This window comes from Ornithodoros turicata, chromosome 10 (assembly GCF_037126465.1).
Source record: "Ornithodoros turicata isolate Travis chromosome 10, ASM3712646v1, whole genome shotgun sequence".
In the NCBI taxonomy this organism is placed as follows: domain Eukaryota; kingdom Metazoa; phylum Arthropoda; class Arachnida; order Ixodida; family Argasidae; genus Ornithodoros; species Ornithodoros turicata.
In genome coordinates this window covers 24,926,945-24,948,812 of record NC_088210.1, presented here as the reverse complement: position 1 = coordinate 24,948,812, position 21,868 = coordinate 24,926,945, and the positions used below count along the sequence as shown (strand labels likewise).

The following is a 21,868-nucleotide window of genomic DNA, read 5'->3' as shown; positions in this document are numbered from 1 at the left end:
TTAACTATAGGACCTCCGTCTGTATATTAAATGTATGCATATTGTTTGGTCAACAATAAACTCTATTTGATTGATTGATTGAAGAAGGTGAAAAGCTGAGGCCGTCCCGTATCGTACTGTGAGCCCTGATATGAATGCAGGTCTGATTCTGAACGGTTTTAATCGCCCCATTTCCTATACTACACGAAGGCTACTTGCTGAGGTGAGGAAACCAGCGGAAAGATTGCGTCAGGACATTTTTACTCGGATTTTGCCTGTAAATCAAGATAGCCCTCTTTCGGAAGCTCTTTTTTTTATATAATTACGCGTTAGCGCCGCGAAGCAACGGTGGCTATGAACGGCGTACATTTGTGGAGAGGACAGCAGGAAGGAGTGGGGGACAAGGGGGTTAATGTGCGTCCTGGGTCGACTTCAGGGGGAACTGTGCCGATATTCGTTTTGGTAAAGTCTTCGGAAAACGCAGGGAAAACCTCAGACGGCCCAGCCGGTGGTAGGATTCGAACACACTACCTCCCAGTCTTCGGCACGACCTTGGCTCTGATCACGTGATAAAAGTAATAGAGACATGACTGATGTGTGTGAGCACGGCGAAACAAAACCTTGATGATGATGATGATGATGATGATGATGATAGAGGAGGGGAAAAAAGTGGGCACAAGGTCATTGCAGAAACTGTGGGTTTATAGCAGTACGTTGTCGAATTACTGGTATATGAAAGACTTAAACCGACGTTTTTTTTTCTTTTGTATTCGGTAAAGTTTCACCATCCACAACTACTCAACGGTGTATGTTCCTTGGGAGTCACACTGCACTGTCGAGAGGAACTTGCCACGTTTATTTTTGACTTTTTACAAGGTACTGCTGCCGGACAATACATATTGTTTCATGCCCACGAAAAGAGAATCACAAACCTCATTGCTCCTCGTATTTCAGGCATACCGTCTCGCATCGCTGTGCGCTGCAATACTTTCACAAGGTATCCAACTCCCAAAGTGCGAAATGGTGTTCACGGGAATGCCTAGTATTAGACCGGCTGGCCGATTCCCACGTATAGCTTCATAGTATAGGCATTCCCGCATAAAACATTGCTCACATTCCCCGTTACCTGGCATAATTTGCGTGAAAGCTGCTATTGAGCAGCACCAGTCGTGGTCCTTGCATGCTGTGAGGGGGCCCATGCGTATTGATTGCCCATCGATTCTTTATGTTTGCTTCGGCAGGTAGAGCGGTGAATATCTATTATGCGCGTCCCATAGGTCAAGGCCGAACGGGATCACCGTGCTTTGCGCTTGGAAACACGTTGCCAACGTCTGGGTGTCTGCTCTGTGTCACACTCCATTATTGTTAGCGGACGAATGAAAGTATCATGATTAAGGCGTCTGCAGGATTTTCTATGTTATGTTTGTAACACGAGAAGGGAAACGGAAGTCTTTTTCTGTTGTTCGTTTGTGACAGCTATTTAGTTGAACGCATGCGTCTGATAATGTCACGTGACGCAAGGATAGTTGCTGTCGGAACAAAAAGTTCTGGACAGTAGAAAGCTGGAAGAACAAGTCGGACATTATACAAGCAGCGTTCATCATGTATAAAGAGGAAAAGAACATGGCTCCTATATGCGCCATCAAAACTCACATCCACACGTCCACCCTGGCTATAGTCGTGACGATGTATGGCGAACAACGGCGAGCCATTTTCGGCACTACCTCTCCCCCTCCCCCCTCACCTCTGATAGAGGTAGTTGCACACGCAAGTACACTCTACGAGGGGGGGGGGGGAGTAATTTTAGTACTTCTGGGAACTAGATGTATTGCCAGAACCAAGGATCGGAACTTTTTTTTTTCGGTTCGGGTTCGGGTTCAGTTTCAGGCGTACTGGTTCGGTCCGGGTTCAGCTCCGCAGCAGCGCAGAATTCGGACCGAGAGCAGAGATAGACCGAGACAGAGTTCGAACCGGTTCAGGAAAGTGAATTTTGAGCAAATTGCCATCGGTTAAAAGCAAGCACATCCGTACGATTCTCAAATAACTCAAATGCACTCTTGTTGTTGTTGTTCGCCGCGACACTGCGTGTTACAGATCTGTATTTCTGTTGCAACGTCACGGTAGCACTGTACATAACTCTATGTTCACTCATATATTTTTTTATATAGATACATCTTTTATATATTTTCACAGACCAAACTGAAAAGTGAGGTCTCTGGACGAGAAAAATAGCGTACTAGGTACAATAGGCTACAACTGCCAAAAGGACGACCTCAAAACTAACACACCTGAATCAACGCAATAGCTACGGGAAGTGAATACCTCGCGCAGTTAGGTTGCAGTTTTGTTTTGTTCAGTTTCGGTTTCGAATTTGTGAATCGTAGTTCCGATCTCTCACGACGCACATTACGTCTGATCCGTTTCGCGAACCGGTAACCGCTTCAATTTATTTCGGTTCAGTTCCGGTTCAGCGAAAAATATGGGTTTTTAGCGGTTTTCGATTCGGGTTCAGTTTCGGTTCCGATCCCCGGCCACAACTGTTAGTCTCGTTCGCACTAAATGCACCGAATTTCATGCGAAGTGCGGGGACTATTTGCGGTGCTGGTGACTAACTTTAAGAGTCAAGGGACCAAAATGGCGAGCAATAGACCTCTACCCGAGAAACGTCATCATGACGTTAGCAGACAAGCTGAAACCGAAACAAATCTGAAGGGGAGGGCTGGGTTCCACGAATGGGCACTTGTTTGCTGCCTCCTATAGACCTGCCCTGTTTGTATAAACAAATGACGTCATAGTGTTCAACAGCGCCATCAATTTGATAGAGTTGAACTACGCTCGAAGTTAGGTGCGAACAAGGTTGCGCCCGAAAGCCACGGTCTTGAGGGGATTACTGTGGTCCCTACCTTCGGTCCTGTTCTTTCAATAGGAGGCAGCGAAAAAGTGTCCATTCGTGGAACGCAGCCCTGCCAGTGTGTCTACCAACGTCATGATGACGTTTCTCGGGTAGAGGTCTATTGAAAGAAAAGTAGGACCGAAGGTGGCGTCCCTTTGAAGGACCATCGTAATCCCCTCAAGACCGTGGCTTTCAGGCGCGACCCTGTTCGCCCCTAGCTTCGAGCGTAGTTCAACTCTACCAAATAGGTGGCGCTGTCGAACACTATGGCGTCATTTGGTTACAAACAGGGAGAGGTCTATCAAGAAGAAATCTAGTCCGTCAGCTCTCAAAATATTACTGCGCCGCGGATAGGATGGCTGGACACAGAGAGGCCATCCTCCCTGCTTGCGCCAGATAATGTAATCCATCACACCCACTCTGCTTCCATATTGGCTGTTAAGACTGGCCGCATGACACTACGCTGCGGCAGAAAGGGCGTTCCCCCACTGATGGCGCATGGTGGCGCTGCAGTATTTCTCCTGGCGCGCTATTGCTTCTCCTTATCTCCAAAGGCGTATGTAGTTGACGGACTAGATTTCCTTTCCTTCGGAAGTTGAACACGACTATATAGGGAACTAGTAGAAATAGTAACCGCTTCTCAATGTACTCCTTTTTTGTTCTCTTAGAGAGTAGGATACTGGCAAGCTGGTGTAGATTCGAATCAAATCAAATTAAATGGAACCCAATCCTGTGTATACTTTCTGTATCATCTTTTGTCTTTCTTTGCACGCAGTCTCAAGGAAACGTTCTCTAACTTCTAAACTTGATCGATCGTAAAACTTCTCCGATATGGTTGAATTCGATCGTAAAACTTCTCCGATATGAGATGTTTTGCCAGGTGTTCTTTTAAACGTAGGTATTCTCGGGAAGCTTTACAAGCTACAGATTTTTGGAGCGTCTCTGCTTTTTCTTCTCTCTCTCTCTCTCTCTCTATTTTTTTTTTCTGTTGTCTCACATGCTACAAACGAGAAAGGCAACAACCACTACCCTACTTGACTGCGTGAGCATGTGCAGCGGTTCATCTCCCAATAGTGCACGTACACACGTACACTGTGCACGTATACAATAGTCCAGCTCGCGTGGCTCAGTGGTTAGCGTGCTGGCCATGTCACGTCGAGACTGGGAGGTACCCGCGTTCGAATCCCGGTGCCGGCTGTGCTGTCTCAGGTTCCTGGGTTTTCCTCAGACACTTTGAGACATACGTCGGCACAGTTCCCTTAGAAGTCGGTCCAGGACGCACATTACACCCAGGGCGTCAGTCGTGACGTTGCCCACCTCTGTGAGGCCCCTACGAATGATGTCCTAAAGATTCGTACGTCTTATGGATATCCATCAGGCGTATACGAATCCGTTAGGACATTATTCGTACATCCAGACGATATTCGGTGTTGTTGGGGTACTGTCTAGAAAGTGCTGTCCATTTGTAGAATGCAATTTGCCTTAATTACCCTTTTTTTTTTAAATATCATTTTGGATTATTAACTAGTTATTACTTTCCCTCAACACTCGATCTGGCGCGCAATACAACCCGTGCCTCATGCAGTAAACCAGACATATCGAAATGCTGCGACCCCTTTTAGAAAGTAAGCACAAAAACTGCATTCTACATTCAAACCTTGATCGCGTTCGCCGTATATTTCTAGTCGTTGAGCTGCTTGGTATATGCGTGCCTGACGTCCCAGTATGTACCTCGCGCGCACAGTCAGACAACGGTGTGTGCAAGACGTGCTGCTGCATGGAACTATTTATTGTCTGAGGATCCACCGAGAGAGATATGTCTTGGGGCCAGTATTGACACGTACGCCGTGCCTGGAAAGCTGTCTTTCTGAACGGGTTGTCCAAAGCTTCCACGTTCCCCTTTGTAATGATTGGCATTGATGTTATCGAAAGCTGGTGGTCTCATTCATCTGTTCCTTTGTGCCAGTGACAAGCCAGCGGCGCTCTGAGGCTACGGTGCTAGAGGATGAGGATCAAAATTGAAGCTCGGGGACAGCCAATCCGGGGTCTCCTGGTCCACTTCTTGGAAGTGTTTGTCTTCTTTTTTTTTTTTTTAATTCCGTGTTAGCGCCACGAAGCAACTGTGGCTGTGAGCGTCGCAGAGACGTGGACAGATGGAGAGAGGACAGCAGGAGAGAGTGGGGGACAGGGAGGCTTAGTTTGCGTCCTGGGCCGACTTCCGGGGTAACTGTGCCGAACTTTGAAATGGTACATCTGATGAGCAGTGATGAGAAACTAGAAAATTGTATTCAAAGTACTCAGTACGTGACATCATTAGTACTTGAAATAAACTTGCACACCGGTCGTTCTCACGGCGACGGAAGAAAGAATCGTATCGAGAAAAAAAGTCTCGCAGCCAATGGTCAAGTTCAGCATGCAAGACCTTGTACACAACCTTGGAATGTGTGCCCTTGAGGAGCGCCTTGCGGTCAATATGTGTACAGCCTTGTATCGATTGCAGTGCGTGTCAGTGGCAGGACAACTTGGAGTGGGGGAGGAACGTGCATGAAAGAACAAGAAAGAAAGAGAAAAGTGGCAGCATAAGTTGGCGGAAGTGCAGAAGTCTAGCCCGCTCCTTTTATTTTATTTATTTCCAATACTAGTAGTCCCAGTTTAGTGCCAAGTGGCACCGACAGGTCATTGGACAATTGTTAAGACTATTTCCGTGTTCGAACTCGCTGCCTTGGGCTCACTAAACCTTCACGTTACCAACTGACTGTCTCTCTCTCTTTTGGCAGGTTTAAAATATCGTTTCTCATACTGACCATCGTCTTTTATCGCTTTTAGCGCAGAGTTTTCTTAGCCTTTTTAAGCCTGTGCCGTTTCTAATTCGAAGTGTTTGTGTTTTTAGTGTCTTATACATACTTGCCGCCTGGATTTGAAAGTTGCACTAGCCAGACAGCTTGTATTTTCATCCCACCCTCTTCTTCTTCTTCTTCTCTTAATTGGGAGTTTGCTGGAGCTATGTGGTGACTTCATATGTCGCCTGCAGCTCCATTTCTTGTTGTAGGTGGTATAGGTGTTTACCCTTTCTTCTTCTGCTTCGAAGATTGCGAGGCTAAAAATATGCGTTCTCTTCCTTCTCGCTTTCCCTCAGCTTTTTTATTTTCGTAAGGATTATGCGGAGTTGAGAAGCTGCCAACGGCGAGGTTCCCCTTAGTTCGCGCAGTTTCTACTTGCCTACTTAAGTCTTTATACTTGTTTTGCCGGAGAAGCCTACTGTGATTGTTTTTTTTTTACTGCGCTGCAGTGCTTAAATTACGCGACTAAAAGGCGTGTGAGACGTGACATGTAAAAAGCAAATTACCGCCGTCACAGTCGCGCTGCAGTAAGTACTTAATTGGCAGCACCAGTCGCTGGCCAGTGCTCGAGTTCACACTGAGTGAGCGCTATGCAGAGAGTGAAGCTTTTTTATGATCTTGCAGCAAAGATTCCGCTTTGACATCGAGGTGAAAAACCGGGCGTGTTGGTGTTAACCGCGCGTTGGTGGTGTGGCGCGGGACAGAGAGAGGGGACGACAGGACAGGTGCTAGCACCTGTCCTGTCGTCTCCTCTCTCTGTCCCATTCCCAGTGCTAGTTCGTCATGCAAGATTCCGCTTTGACCTCTTGTCGTATATATTACTGACATTATGACAATCACTGCTGCAGTGCTAAACACCAATAAAACCATCTCTTCTGAACGACAACGTGCAACAACTTTATTGTGAGATGATTAATGGGGAGTTTCATCGCCTGGGCGATGCTCTACCCCATTGCTGGTGGAGATGCGGGCAATGAAATAATGAGCCCCTTCACAATATGGATCGAAGTCCTATGGTATTCCAGAAAGGTCAAGAGAGCTTTCAGGGGAGAGCGTTGGTGGGCTGGATGTGGCCAGGGACCAAGCAATTTTGTGAGAGAGAGGGGGCGAGAGTCCAGCTCGTTAAGGGATCCTGAGAGTACGGTTCGGGAAGTTTGGTAGTGTGGGCAATGGAGAAGAATGTGCTCCAGACTCTCTAGAGCACCGGAGTGACAGCATCTGGGAGAGTCAACTTGTCTCAATATCTCCTGCGAGAACAAGTATCTCTTCACCTGAAAGACGAAACATCAGACGTGTTGCTGACCGCTTGTTTGGATGTGTACACATGCAGGTTATTGGCCTGGTTATTTATAAGAAAGTGGTGTGTCACAGGGGCGGTGTCGCACAGTGTACCAGATGTTTTTATGTGAGCGTCTGTCTTTCCCCAAGTAACAGTTTTTGTATGCGAACAGTAGTAAAATTCACATATATATTTTAGTGCGCAGTTAAGAGAAGCTCTTAAATGCTCTTGAATCTATCATTCTTCATATTTTTGGCACTTAGCTGTTGCTACGCACGTTAAACCTACATCGTGCATGAGGCATGCTGCAGGTATGCTAAAGAAAAATAGACACCTTGCTACTAATTTAACAAAATGGCCTCGTCAAATATCTAACAAAAAGTTAACGAACTTGCTTTCGTTATATCATACACAAAAAGCATGCTGACCGGACTCTCGTTACTCTCGTCTGAATTATAATTTGCGGAAATTAGCGACTCGAACGCCTTATACAGACACGCCCAGTCCCGCCAGTTCTCGTGTTGTGTCCTGATACTTCGTCCAGGTCATTTTGGTCCTTCATTTCACATGAGTCAAGCTACTTGGTATCAGAGTCGTACCAGCCCAGCGCAGTTGTACGCAAACGCCGCACACACAAAACCAGCACTCGCAGATGCGTCGTCTGCTCTCCTGCCTCGCATCCAACGCGATGCGTGACGTCACGACCTACTCCCCGGAAGGTGGCGACACCAAATCACCTCGACGCGAATACGTATTGACTACGTACGCTTGACTCACGTGCCTGGTTAACGTAGGTGCTTAACCCCACCATTGCTTAACCCATATCATCTACCAGGGGCCCCTGCCGTCGGGAATCTGTATGGGAATCCGTAAGGAAATTTTTGCGTCGTGTATCCTAAAGTGCATAGTTGCGCCATATAACCCCCCCCCCCCACTCCTCTACCGCCTACACACTTCTATCCTGCCCCCCCCCCCCCCCCCCCCCGTTCTCCACGTTTATTCTTCGTATACGGTCTCAAGTGCTGCGTGACGCCGACACAGAATTTCGCGTGATGCGCGCGAAAATGCAAGAACCTCACGGATAAAAATAGCCAAAAAGAGAAACAAAATATGCGAACACATAATCTGCTTTTGCCTTTTACCCACGTTTGAGAAAACGGCGAATATCTGATTACTGGATAATCGGCTAGGTTTCCACTCGGGCAACCTAAGTATCGAATTATGTTTGCAGACGACAGTCGGGCACGTTCGCGAGCACCCACGCGAATGGAGATGTCCCCTTTGTCACTCGATCTCTTCATCATTGGAGCATTGCTGCGTTTTTATTTGTTTGTTTTAAATATAAATGTCAACAGCGTAATCCTCCTGACATCTGTCTGTACTCATGCACCGAATACGAATCGTGGAGCTTTGCGACATGGAGGTTTCCGAAATACGGAGACGCAGAACATTGACAAATAACAGATCGAGCAGGGCTACGTGTTATGCAACAGATGCACGCAGGCTGCGAAGCATATGCGATGATGCATTACTCAAATGAGTGTGGCGGAGACTCCGCCGCAGTGCCAGGCGGGAAGCTGTCGCCATTAGATAGGAAAGTGTTTTGACTGACATTACGTTGCTGCTCTTTGATTTCATATCTCCCTTTATCGAATCGTTTTTCGTATCCTTCCGATCTCGCTAAAACTCTTTATTACCACGTTTGACACGATCAGCTTCGTGTGACCTGCATAATAACAATTCGAAAAATTTTGACTTCTTTCGTTTGCCTTGATATTGCAATTAATTTAATGGGAGCAGCTTGTCTGCTTGGAATTCACCACTGTGGAATGTGTGCGTTCATTTTCAAATGCGTCACTGATGTCACCTTGTATTTGGTTTTTTTTTCTCATATGATGATTGTAACGATGGTGCAGATCTCTAAGCGGACGTGGTGCGCGGCCAGATGCCCCTGAGCCCGGTGACCGCATGGCTCCTGGTGACTTTGCTAGCTCCGGACCCTCTCCTGGCCTACGCACACTGGCATCGAGGTGAAACATTTTCCAGTTTACTTCTCCATTTGCAATGCCTTCTCAATTTCCCATTCGGAGCACACCTGTTCTTTTTTCTTTTTCTTTTTTGTGATCGATTATCGAATTGTGACCAATATATCTGTTTCGAAACAGTAACCTGGTATATCACGGAAAATGATGGATGGCGCACAGGATGTGCGTTCAGTACAATATATTTACGTTTGCACATCAAGGATAAGAAAGGTCACATATGACCCATTGGATAATAGTGCTGTCTCTTTCGAGTGAACTGCGAGAAACGACTATTCAGCACCCAGTATGCGTAGCTTTTACTCCACCGCCGATACGACAAGGCAATGAACTATTCGCTGCGAGATCGACGTATAGGGGGCGACACCGTCACCTTTCCAGTGTGGATAACACGCCGGCCGATGTTCGGAGTTGATGGTTCTTTTCCATAATTCTTGTGTATATTCTCCGGAAGATCACTGTTGCCGCGATGGTACGATACTGCCCGGTTCCCCAATGCTCCACCTACTGCACCGAACGTGAAAAAGCACACGACGCGAGGAAGCTATCCACACTACGGAAGTTCATCGTTTCTCCGCAGCGCGCCGACACCGTTCGAACTCTGAGCGTACTTTTTGATGTTGCCCCACACTTTACCTGAATACGCTTTAGTCAAACACCGGGCTATGCGTTTCGAAATATCCCCCGTGTTCGACATTTAGAGTGGTGCACTTCCACGGTGCATACAACGGATCAATTCTGCGCAAAGATAAATCTCTGTACCCTCGATCCCTACGTTTGTTTCGCAAAAATCCCTTTTGGTTACGGTATTCTCTGAGCAAGCATTTCCTCTCCGTTATTTGAAAGTCGAATTGTGCGCACAGCTCTTTTTTTTTTCTTTTTGTTACCAATATGTGTACTAAATCTTGGGCTGGGTACCTTTGACTAAAACAAAACGAAAAGATCGTCGTATATAACATCCACGTAGAGAGCCATGTCAGTAAGCTTTGGATGCATGAGCAGTCCGTACGAGCAGCCAGCAATATTCAGCGATATTCAAAATTATTCAATGAGCAGCAAAATCGCCCTCCGGCTTGAATTTCTGGCTTGATTGCTATGCATATATCGTGGATCTTTTGTGTAGTGTATCCCTTTTCGCGCTGCGTATATATATATATATATATATATATATATATATATATATATATGCTGATGATTCAGGGGGTACGGATGGACACGTAAGTATATAAGTACAGAAAAGGTAAAGAAGGGATTCAGAAGCCTTGAGGGAGAGTTTAAAAAATTTATTACAACTAATTACGGGAGAGAACTAAGGTTTATTTACATGTTACAGGGGTCGACGTTTCGGCGACAGCGTCGCCTTCCACAGGACGGGAAGGCGACGGGAACGACGGGAAGGCGACGCTGTCGCCGAAACGTCGACCCCTGTAACATGTAAATAAACCTTAGTTCTCTCCCGTAATTAGTTGTAATAAATTTTTTAAACTCTCCCTCAAGGCTTCTGAATCCCTTCTTTACCTTTTCTGTACTTATATATATATATATATATATATATATATATATATATATATATATATATATATATATATATATATATATATATATATACGGGCAGGGTGAGCCAGTGTGCACGTATTTAAACACACCACTGGGTGCGTTTTCGCCGGTGGTACGTACGACCATTGCTTGTTCTACGTATGGTATGCAGGAAATCCAACAATGAAGCCCGCTTTAATGTACAGAGGAATTCATGTAGAGTAGTCTACATTTCGTCAGGTGCAAAACGTTGTAGACTCTGTAGACTATACTGCATTTGTTTTACAGCGTTTATTTTATTTAGTCCATGAAAAGAAGGTGCCTCAAGGATTCTGTACGCGAAATTTCAATCCTGTTTACGAACGCTGTGCATTTTTGTCCATTTTTGAAAATCTGCTGAGCCTCCACAAGTTTCGATGACGCGAGGAGCGGGTGATGTAATCATAAGCCCACAAATCGCAGTGATGTCACGTTCTGGAGTGGACACTCGTCTCCTAGCAACGACGGCGGCGTCTGGGGAGGGTCACGTGGTGGAGAAGTTACGTGACGCTGATCGAAAGAGGGGAAAATGGGAGAGATGTATTCTCTCTTTGTGTTTTCTCGAAGGTCGGAGCGGTCGGACGATATGTCACGTGGGGCTCCGCTAACGGAGGGCAAAAAGTAAGCCCCCCCGGAAGATGCGAAGGGCAACAACGTTGTCAGGTGAGAGCCGGACGCTCCGTCGGAGCCTAACATGACGTCAAAGTTCTCAAAAATAAAAAATAAATTTTCTCTAGCTTTCGCGTCACGTAGAGCCAAAATATTTTGCAGGAATGTAAAGTGAGACAAGAATGTTTCAGTAACATAACTTTGGTAGGATGCTGAAGACACGAGATTTAGTCCGTAGTGGCGCTTTAAAGAAGGCTTCATAGTTGGATTCCCTCTGCTGTACGAATGGTACCAAGGCACCATTTCACTGGTTTGACTAATAGGTAGCGCGCACATAGTTAATTCCTCTCGTAATCTTGATGGACGCGGTGTCTAGTTTCTCCACATTGACTGTATGCACATGTTTTGCACGTACTTTCTTTGCAATATTGCGATATTAATTTTGCGGTTTTATGCTGAGCGACCTGTATTATTCCTTCTAAATAAGGTATGATGGCATGCTCACGTATACGAAAAGAAAAAAAGAGACTAACCCCATATTAGTTGTAATTACCACCATGATGGCTCGATCTGTTATGCAGACGGGGCTGGCACGGCTGAAACTAATCGAGGCGTGGCATCCAACGAAAGTCAGTCGATGCATCATACATGGGGCATATGCTCGAGTAACTCCGTTCCTTTGGTTATTAGCGAGTTTCAGTGCATCGTACGCTGTCGCCTTTGCGTACGTACGGTGTGGCGTTGGTGGTTCTGCGCATGTGCAAAACATAAAGCGAGCTTCGCGCAGAACCAACGCTGTGCCTGAGCGCCTGAGGAAGACCCAGGAAAAACCTTAGACACCACAGCCGGCACCCGAACCCGGGTACCTCCCTGTCTCGACGTGACATGACCAGCACGGTAACCACTGAGCCACGCGAGCACGCTTTGGAGCACGCGCTCTATCTTCGAGTAGTCAAAACGGAACGCTCTTTCCTCCGTATTCTTTCCTCCATCTTCTTGCCTCCTCCAGCTCGAAACGGCTTAGAGCATATTGGTACCGCCAGTTGGAGATACCATCAAACGCAAAGGTGATGTAAAGGAGCAGACGGGCAGGTGATGTTGGTGGCGTAGTTTATCAACTTGTTGCTTGTTGTAAACGCAGCACAACAAGTTAAACATGTTACGAAGAACGCGAATTATTTTAAATTCGCTGCCCTGGGGCGACGTCTGGTGCGAAATAATCCTCAATTTGTCAAGCAACAGTGATCTATGTTCCCGTCTGGTTCGCTGCTCCATGGCTGCTCGTGACGGCAACTCTTATGCTGAAGCCCGGACGATCCGCTAGGGGCGCTGCACATCAGCCAGCGAGACCTCCATCGTGATTGGACAATGGAAATTTGAATTTTGAACGTGCAGAAGCGGACGACAGCAACGGCTCTCATGAAAAACTCGCAGAATGATGATGAATGTCAATTTACAACTTTAGCAAGAACGGGTCACTCGTGGGACATGCTCCGTTGGTCCAAAAATCCTATGGTACGCTGAAGTACAGGGTATTATAGCAACTGAGGAAGCAATAAACGGCCCATCTAGCAGCTCCACTGCTAGCTTCCAAATGCGGCTCTGAAAAGGGGTGTAAGACATGACCGGTATAATCTAGTATATAGGTCGTGACTGGAACATTAATGGCGAAAAGATAAGATGAGTGACTGCCAGAGCCTGGATTACGCAGATTATGAGTTTGTGTCGCGATGGATGACACATCCGACCAGCAGCCAGCGACATCTATGTTTGAACTGAGGCAGTGACGAGTGATTTTCTCCAGTTCTTCCGGTGCTGTGGACCGTCACTGTAGCGTGTAGCAGGCCATATCAATACCCTCTGAGGCGCACTCGCACTTGTACACTTCCTCCCTGTGCCCGAGCGGCAATGAATTGTCAACTTCTGTGTAGCCCTGTTATTCTATTTGTTAGCTCGGTAAAGCGCTTGATGTGCAGCGCCACCACCAACACATAGGGCTGTACGGAGTACGTGCTAAAGTACCGGCGCGAAAGACTGTGCTGAACCAGAATGGCGGGCAGTGCGTGACACTTCGCGTGCCCCGAGCTGCTACCCCACGCGAAGGCGTTCGCCAAACTACACAGACATCGGACCTTAGGCAGGCGAAATCCTTGTCCTGCAGCCATGGTTCCCCGTGGCGGCAGCGAGACCCCGAGCCGCGCCTTCCGCCTTACCATGTTTGGCTTCATGACTTTCGTGCTGATCGTCATCATATCGGTGATCGTCCTAGCACTGTTCGCTGTGGTCTTCCTCTCCAGAAGGTCTCAGGAAGCTGTCATGCGGCGATCGTTAGCGAGCTACAGGCCACCGCAGGAGAGGCTGGCCTACGCAATATCTCAGCGCAGGCATGTGGTGCTCCGCCATCGGCAACAACCCATCGTCAAGCACCAGCAACAGAACGACAAGGATCGCAAGCAGCAGCGCAGGCGAAGCGCCACCGGCCTGGGACGGAAGCTGGCCAAGAAGTTTGTGTTCCGCAAGCGACTTCCGTTGAAGATGCGACCCTTGCGGAAGAAGGGTAACCGTTACCGCGCCGTCACCAAGGCGGCTGAAGATTAACTGGACCGAGCTGGTACCGTGTACATAACGTGAAAAGCCTATAAAATTCACGTCTGTCCCGCAGGCATGTATTCCAAGTCCACTCGTAAGCTTCCAAGTAACGTTGAATAAACCTTCTGTCCTTCACCGACGAGGATGGTCCTGATTGTGATAGTGTCTTGTTTTCAACAGCATGTCCTTGCAAGCTACAAGCGCTGTACGTTTCATATGCCACGTGGTAACTTATAGTGTAGAGAGTTGGGTTAGTTGGCAAGTTTTGTGTGTCTATTTTCGCTCTTTTTTTCTGCGCTGTGTCACATGATAAATCTCGCCGGTAATGTGTGGTGTGCGTGTTGTAAAACCGTTTCTTCTTCCCTTAGATGTACACGCGTCATATGCCGTGCGCGGTAACTTTTTCCGCAAGCACTGTTCCTTGGCAAATCCTCTATTCCCGTAGTGTATCGTGCAGGGTTACAACAGCGTATATGAACAACGAAGGTCGCGTCTCTTGCTTAATTCGGGGCACATTAACAGAACGACTGAAGACATGGAAGTGTATCTGAACGAGCTGCATATAGCGTACGTAGCAAAGCATCCGACGTATCGTATCGTGTTGTGTCGGCCGATACCCAACACATAAGCCGTCGTCTTCACGTACTACGGGCGCACTCCTTGAGACAAACACCAGGGAGTCCCGCCTGGATCGGCTTTCAAACAAAGGTGTGTGCAGAAAGATTTGCATAATGCGATTGGCAGAGAGGACTACGCTTGCATCTGGGTTCTATATTAGATTGGGTTCCAATAGAAGGCGTCGACGGAAGATGGCAACTGATACCACTGTCGTGTCTGTTTGAAGCTCACTTCCTGAAGGATTACCTCGACGGGAGCCAATCTTTGAAATGGCCTGAAGGAAATCGATATAGAGGGTGGGGTGAGGACGTCCTTTGCGTAACTTTTCTGTATCAACACGTATTAACGAGATGAGCCGCGAGCAATAACAAGTTTCACCTTGTAGTGGGCTTGTCATGTATTGTGGCACACGCCATGGAAATCGTAAGGAAGGTGGCTAGGCAAAGAAGAGCTGGGAGAGTGAAAAATAGAGAAAGCAAAGGGTTCGTAAGGAGGCAGTGTCCAACGCCACCTAGATACAGAGGGCCTGCTCATTTCCTCCTCTCCCTCTTTCGATTAAGAGTCAGAATTCGTCTGCTAACTGCGGTTCACCGTTCTGCGAATTCAAGAACCCGCAGATGATTGCAGCTCACCTATAGAACCTGCAGACCTAAATATTTCGATAAAAAGTGTAAGACGCTTTCCAGAAAATCAGTTTTGAGAAAGATTGAGACCGTTTTGCGCTTTATTTCCAAGTTTTCCCATTTACTACGCGGGGATGTTCGATCACAACTCGCAGACGACGGTGGTTCGTCTTCATGGCCACGACCGCTGAAAACACGATCCTCATTGGCTGACTCTTAATTGTTACGTCATGGCGACAAGTAAGCCGTTGTTTTCTATCTAGGTTGTGCTGGCAGTGTCCTTTCCCAACGTCAATGTTCAGAAGCGCGGCAGACATTCGGAGTTTGCGTGTTTTTGTTTCTGACCCAATCAGGAACAAGCAAATGCTCTGTCACGTCCCTCTTGATTGTCGCGGAGACATCGCATCGGACTGGCTCACATAATGACTTTCGTGCTCAGGGGGTATCCAGCACAATAAGAGCTGACTACTGCATTGCACTTGAGGTGCGGTACAGGCTGGCATGGTAGATGCGGCAGCATATCCCTGCAAAGCTGGTTACACCTCTGCTACACATCGACCTAGCAGCTTAATTTAGTTGCGCATACTGTATAATTCTAAAAAAAAAAAATGTCTTAAAAAAGTATGTGTAGCATATATGTATATTACGGAATGTGCATTAGTTATCGAAATTCACATGCGCGGGAGTGCTTGTGAAAGCTGGGCTCTTCGGCTGGCCGCGAGCTAAGCCTCTTTTTGCTTTGTGGAAACTTCTCTGGTGGTTTATTTTGGGAAGTGTGGGAGCAAAATAGGAACATGGAGGGGTTCGTCAATGTGTAACGTAAGAGCGCCGTTCGACGAAGACGTATACGGAACCCGAAAAATAAAGACTACACATAAATGTTGAAGGCTCGACGTATATGACAAGTTATAACGCTCCCAGTTATTACGTTAGCATAGCACAGTATAGCATTGTATATTTCGGCCTGTTTTAAGCTAATGTATTTCCAACGCATCTTTATGTTGTTGGTTCTAGTCTAAGCGTTCTGTAGTGCTTCGTGCTGTTGTGTATGAGTCGGATTCTGCGGCACGCCAACATAGCCCGGTTATAACGATGAATGAATTACGTACTATACTAAGAGGAAACATTACCTCCAGTTTCGTTTTGTCTCTGTGTTCTTCAAACTCGAGTAAATGTTACCTCTTTCTCCGGTTATAACGTTGATTTCCACATGATATTATGGTTGATTCCTTTCACTTGAATAGCTTCATCTGGAAAATTTTCGCGAGCTCCGAATGTAATGTATATATTACTTCATCGCTGCAAAGAAAATCACTAAGTAGGCTAAGATGTGTACGACAAAATGCGATCAACGAAAAGGCTATACAGTTAATGAATTTCAATTAGTTCGGTCATTAGGGCTTATTCGTATCTTATTCATATCTATAACGGAGGGGCTCATCGTAACGAAAAGATCGTAAGAGAGCTGCTAAGGAAGAGCAGAAGTCCGGATATTTCTCTACGATGCGTCTCACGGGGATCACTCTTTATGCGAAATATAATACTGCGCACGTGTACGCTCTCTCTCTCTCTCCCCTCTCTTTCAGCTTTTCTTTTTTTGTCAAGTTAGAAGACCGCTTTTAAGTTGCTTCAATTAAGAAGGCCTTGGCACGATGTGTACGTACGTCTACTATTCCGCTTCTTGTCTGCGTTAGTAGGAAGCGTCTGTATCAACGCGCTGCAGGCCCACAAATTGAAAAGGGCGGCTCCATGCACTCATGGGAATAGGATAAAGAGAATTCCCATTGCTCCCTTTTTAGATATGGCTGTTAGGTACCTGATAAGCCGGTTCTTTCGTAACGGGTGTTTCACGAAGGTATACCCTTGCCGAATAATTCGTAAACAACTGGCGCTATCGATACTTGGTGATTTTTAGAGTAATTAACGTAATGTTCAAACGGAAGACCCCTTGCCTCCAGCCTAGAACGCTGAAACGTAACTTTATTTTCCTCTTTCGCCACCTCTTCCTCTTCTGCCCACTATGTTTCGGTTTACACATTTCTTGCACAGAGCAGCCTACCAATGCGCCCTTTTGCTCACCTGTCCGGCTGCTATTTACGTCTTCATCCACCTCGTCCACACACGGGGGTGACGGAAGATAAGGATCCGCAGAGCGTGCTTTGATCTGATGATGACGAATGCATTGAAGCGTCTCTTCTGTCTGTTCCTTATCTTCCGTCACGCACGTGCCCGCCCGCTCACTGCTCTGTTCTCGGTCGATGTCTCAGGGACGCTCACTGGAAAAAAAAAGAAAGAAAGAAAGAAAAAAAGATAAAAGAAAAGAAAGCTTTTGGATAGCGCCACGTGTTGACGAATTATTCAGCCAAGGACCTTTGAGAAACACCCGGTATATATATGCATATTTAATATACAGTATTTTCTATTGATAGACATGCGCTTCTGTCCTTCCACTTCAGCTGATGTGCTGATAGTGCCCGCTCTAAGTGCGTTTGTGGTGACTCCTCAAAAAGCCTCCAAAATTCCACCAAAATTTTCTGACGTTAAGATGCTACACAGGGTCACGTGTTTTATAGCGATCCAGCTGATTGGAAAATAAACGAAAATGAAATGAGATATTATACTCTCACGAGGTACGCGACGTAACCAAGGACGTAATTCTCTACCACATTTGTCTTCTTATTTAGAAATTAAAGGAATAAAAAAAAAATTGGCACTATGTAATATTATAATCAACGCATCCCCACAACAAATATAATGATGATGATGAATGGGGAAATTCGCCACGTGAGCTGTCGCCCACTACGCCAATACTGACGGGACTGCATGAGACATATGAATATGGCAATGAGGTGACGACGGCGAAGCAATCCGTTTCGTACTGACGCGTGTTAACTGCTTTGTCCACAACAAGGCACAACAAGGTCTGCTTAGGTAACAGTTTGCTTCTAATTGCGTCTGAATTTACTTCTGCGCCGCAAGAGAACGTCAAATTTAATGCCTCATCCGCGTCCTATTTTCGTCACTGCATAAATTTGACGATCCTCGAAATTTGATACAGTGGAGCTCCTACTGAGTGCAGATTGGATCGCATTATATGTGAAATGAAATGGGAAAGAAGTAGAGCTTTCAAACACAGTCTTTCTTCAAAGTGGAGCTGCTTTTCGGAGCTGACTCGGGCGCAAATGCGCTTAGGGTCCCTCGAGGGATTGGCCACTTTACAAAATAGCCCCGAAGTGCGAGTCAGACGGGACCTTTTGTTCCTAGACCTTATTTGCGAACCGTTCATGGCATAGCTGGTCGCCGAAGAAAGGTGCGCTTCTTCAATAAAATATTTCGACACATGACTGCACGACACAGTATTGAGAGAGAGAGAGAGAAAGAGAGAGAGAGAGAGAAAACAAGAAGTGAATTATTCAACGACGTGATATACTTGAGCAGATATAAACGCTTTAACACACGTACACGTTAAGGTCTGACATGAAAGGAGGGAGGGCTAAGGTCATTCTTTACTGGTTCTCATAAACACGTGACCTATCTCGCTGCAATGCAGCGCCTCGTGAGCCGTGACAGCTGTGATGGTGAACTTGGGACGCCCGTGCACTCATCATTAATTTAATTATCAATTCTTCGGACAAGTTTTAAATGGACATCTCTGTGGCTGGAACATCCCATTCAGAACCTTATGTCCTGCTTGCTTTGTTCATAGAAAATGTTCTCTTTTTTCTTTTTTTTGAACGCAGCGAAATGTTTGCTCAACGATGGAGAAAGTTCCCTCGAAGTTTTCATATTACGAGACATAACCACCATAACCACACACACATAAGCACACTTAAAAATTATTTTCCCCTGTCCAGTAAATCTTATTTATTTGTAAAATTATTAAAGCGATAGCTTTATTGGGCCAACGAACGTGTAAGCCCGTCCGCGGCCTTATGGGGCCACGTGACACTGTCACGTGATCACCCGACAGTGTTTGCGGTACGCTGGGCTGGAACCACCATAGTAACAGTGAAAAAACCGACAAGGCGAGCTCTTTCATTGGCACCACCAACAACAACAATGAAAAAAAAAAAAAAAGAAACTGCAGAACATTACAAGTAATAATAATAATGATTGGGAGTTTACGTCGCGAGACAACTGAGATCATGAGCGACGCCACAGCGGTCGGTCTGTGGATTGCTTTTGCCCACCTGAGGGTGCTTTAACGTGCGATGAAAGCTCACCACACGGCACCCCGTATTTTAACGCGAAGATTGCGTGACTAAGCAACCTGTAACCTGCCACCAATTCGCTGGCGTCCTCGGCCGGGTTCGAGCCCGCGATCAGAAGGCGAACACGCTACCGACTGAGCCACCGAGGCCGGTAACATTAAAAGTCTTACAATAAAAAATCAATAGCATTCAAAGTGAGTTTCGCCAAATATTTGCCGCCAGAGATGGTCCTATAGAGCTATTGCATTTAAAGGAACGGCCGCATTCGGAAACCCATCTAGGAAACCGACACCACTTATGGTCGGCATCGGCCGACAGTCTACCTGGCAGTTTTATTGTCCAAAAGGCGTTTCAACATTAAACATGCAGATTTTAAAGATACGCGCTGCTGTAGCGGCCGCAGAAGCTCCGACGAGAGTGTTCTCCAACGAATAAAATGATCCATAACTTAAATACCACCAGCTCACTTGCTACCTCTCTATCCTCTCGAATAAAATGAGCTCGTGCGAAAGAACGATGAGCGTAGGCGACCTACACTATACAAACAGAGCGAGCGCGAGGGGTCTGTTCCGCACCCCCACCTTCGAAAAATTCTCCTCCTCGTGAAAAGAGCGCATCGCAGAACGAGAGGACGTCGTGACGTATGTTACTCCCCTCACGTGACCGGTGACGTACAGCGGCACAGCTCAGGTACCGTCCAGACGCCCCATAACTCTGAGACGCCCGCGGCGTCCCTTTTCTCAAGGTCGCGCCCTCATTGGTACTTAGGGAGTGACGTTTTCTCGTTTTTCCAGAAAGGGAATTCCCGAATACTCTCAACATCCGTCGTCTGCTCTTGTCGTGTATTCCGTCGCATAACAGTCAAATTACGCCCTTATTTCGCGTGGGGTTTTCGGTACCGTGACCAGTGGTCCACGAGGAATAAAATCACACTCTCTAGTTTCGAAATCGACTGGAACGAATGCGACCGTCCCTTTAAATGCGTTTGCAACAATGCCTAAAGATTCATTCATTTTATTTTATTTTTACATTGCAGATGCAGAGTATTTTCGCATGAAACGTGACGTACAGTCGCGAATTCTTCTTATTAGTAGTATTGGAAGTAACTCGCACTACTGGGACGCGAATTGAAAAACATGCAGCGGACCTCATGTTTTTGTGTAATACTGCCGATTGAAGTACTGCCAAAGAATAACGGACAGGCGTCTTGCAGGTGTGGTGACCTCGCTACGGCATCATGACCACGGCTTCCTGCGGTCGCTTCGGAAGAGGCAGGCGTCCACGACGCCGCCTCCTCCGACGGCGACCCGTAGCTTCGACGACGAGAGCAGCGGTACCTTGCCTGGAGAAGGCCCCACTTCACCCACGGAAACGAGTCAGCCTCACGTGGATGTTTCAACGACCCACGAAAAGCACGCGGGACATGGTAAGACAAAGGAACCTTTGGTGTTTACTTCGGTGAGCCCTTGTGTTTTGTGGGTTTGAAGTTTACCGTGTGTGCACACGAGCGACATTCCCACGGAATATTCTAGAGAAAGAAAAAGCAAAACGTACTGCGCACACAGCAGACGACACCATCGTCCCCTGTCGTCTGCTACTGAATGTCTTGTGGCTAGGCCTCCATGTATTACACCAGGCCTGAAAGCTCCGCGATTTCCCCATTGAAAGCGTGCGCCGAACTTAGTTCACTAATCTGCCATATGGCGCTGGCTACGTGGCCCAGAACGATGATGTTGTTGGGGCCTTGCCAAGTTTCGGAGTTTCGCGAGCTTCGGCACAGCTTTGCGCTCTGGGAAATCTGCTCAGAAGAAAGAGGGAACTATACCTCGCATGCGTGAGGATTTCTGAAAAATACGTAAAAAGCTTGCTTTGTTGTTTCAGGTGAATCGATTTCGCTCCTGGATCTTGTGCATCATAAGGAAGGAAAGGGAATGGGCACAAGCAAGACTCTTCTCCTTTTCTTTCCTTTTTTTTTTCATACCTCAAACTCCCCCAACTTAACTCTTTCTCTCTCTCGAGACGGGCTAGCTGATGACCACTGATCGTCTGCGAAAAAATTATCTCCAACTCCGAGAGCATTTCGTTTAAAGACTAAGCCTGCGCATGGTTTAGAGTATGGGTTTTGAAGTTTAATTCCAGAACTTACTGAAGTTTAACAACTTTTATAAGCGAGTATGTCTGAACTTGTGTTATAAAGATGGGTGTCGTCTGCTAGTCCGGGCCGACGGCCCACACCCAAATAGCTTAAATCAATGCTCTTGACCAAATCTTTTCAAGCGTTTATTCGAACACACTGTGACAGCAATTCATCCTTGTAGAGCTTACAACCGTCACTGCTGGCTCTAATGCTATACCACGAACGAAGATGATGTGTAGTATAGCCGTTCATCATTGAGGATCCCTGGTCTGTTTAGCAGCCTTTTGACCCATGTAGGGAGCGGCAACGTGGCAGGTAAGCGAACTAAGCGTGGCACATAGATGGGTAGAAATCCAGCGAACCGGTAGAATGTAGGAAGGGAGTTGCCTCAGGACAGAAGCCGCCGATATTTCGAACAGAGACTGTTCTTGTTTTTTCTTGGGAGCTTTCAGGCCTGGTGTAATTCGTGAAGG

The 21,868-nt window shown here is 46.7% G+C and overlaps 1 protein-coding gene across 2 annotated transcripts in view; it reads left to right on the top strand.

The window, feature by feature from the left end:
- Positions 1–21,868, top strand: part of LOC135371173 (Na(+)/H(+) exchanger beta-like) — an 81,627-nt gene that overhangs the window by 19,863 nt on the left and 39,896 nt on the right. For both annotated transcript variants that reach the window (XM_064605229.1, XM_064605228.1), the window contains exons 2-3: positions 8,908–9,021; positions 20,472–20,684. In XM_064605229.1, the coding sequence (XP_064461299.1) occupies positions 8,937–9,021; positions 20,472–20,684 (298 nt within the window). In that variant the 5' untranslated portion in view covers positions 8,908–8,936. The remainder of the gene's footprint in view (positions 1–8,907; positions 9,022–20,471; positions 20,685–21,868) is intronic.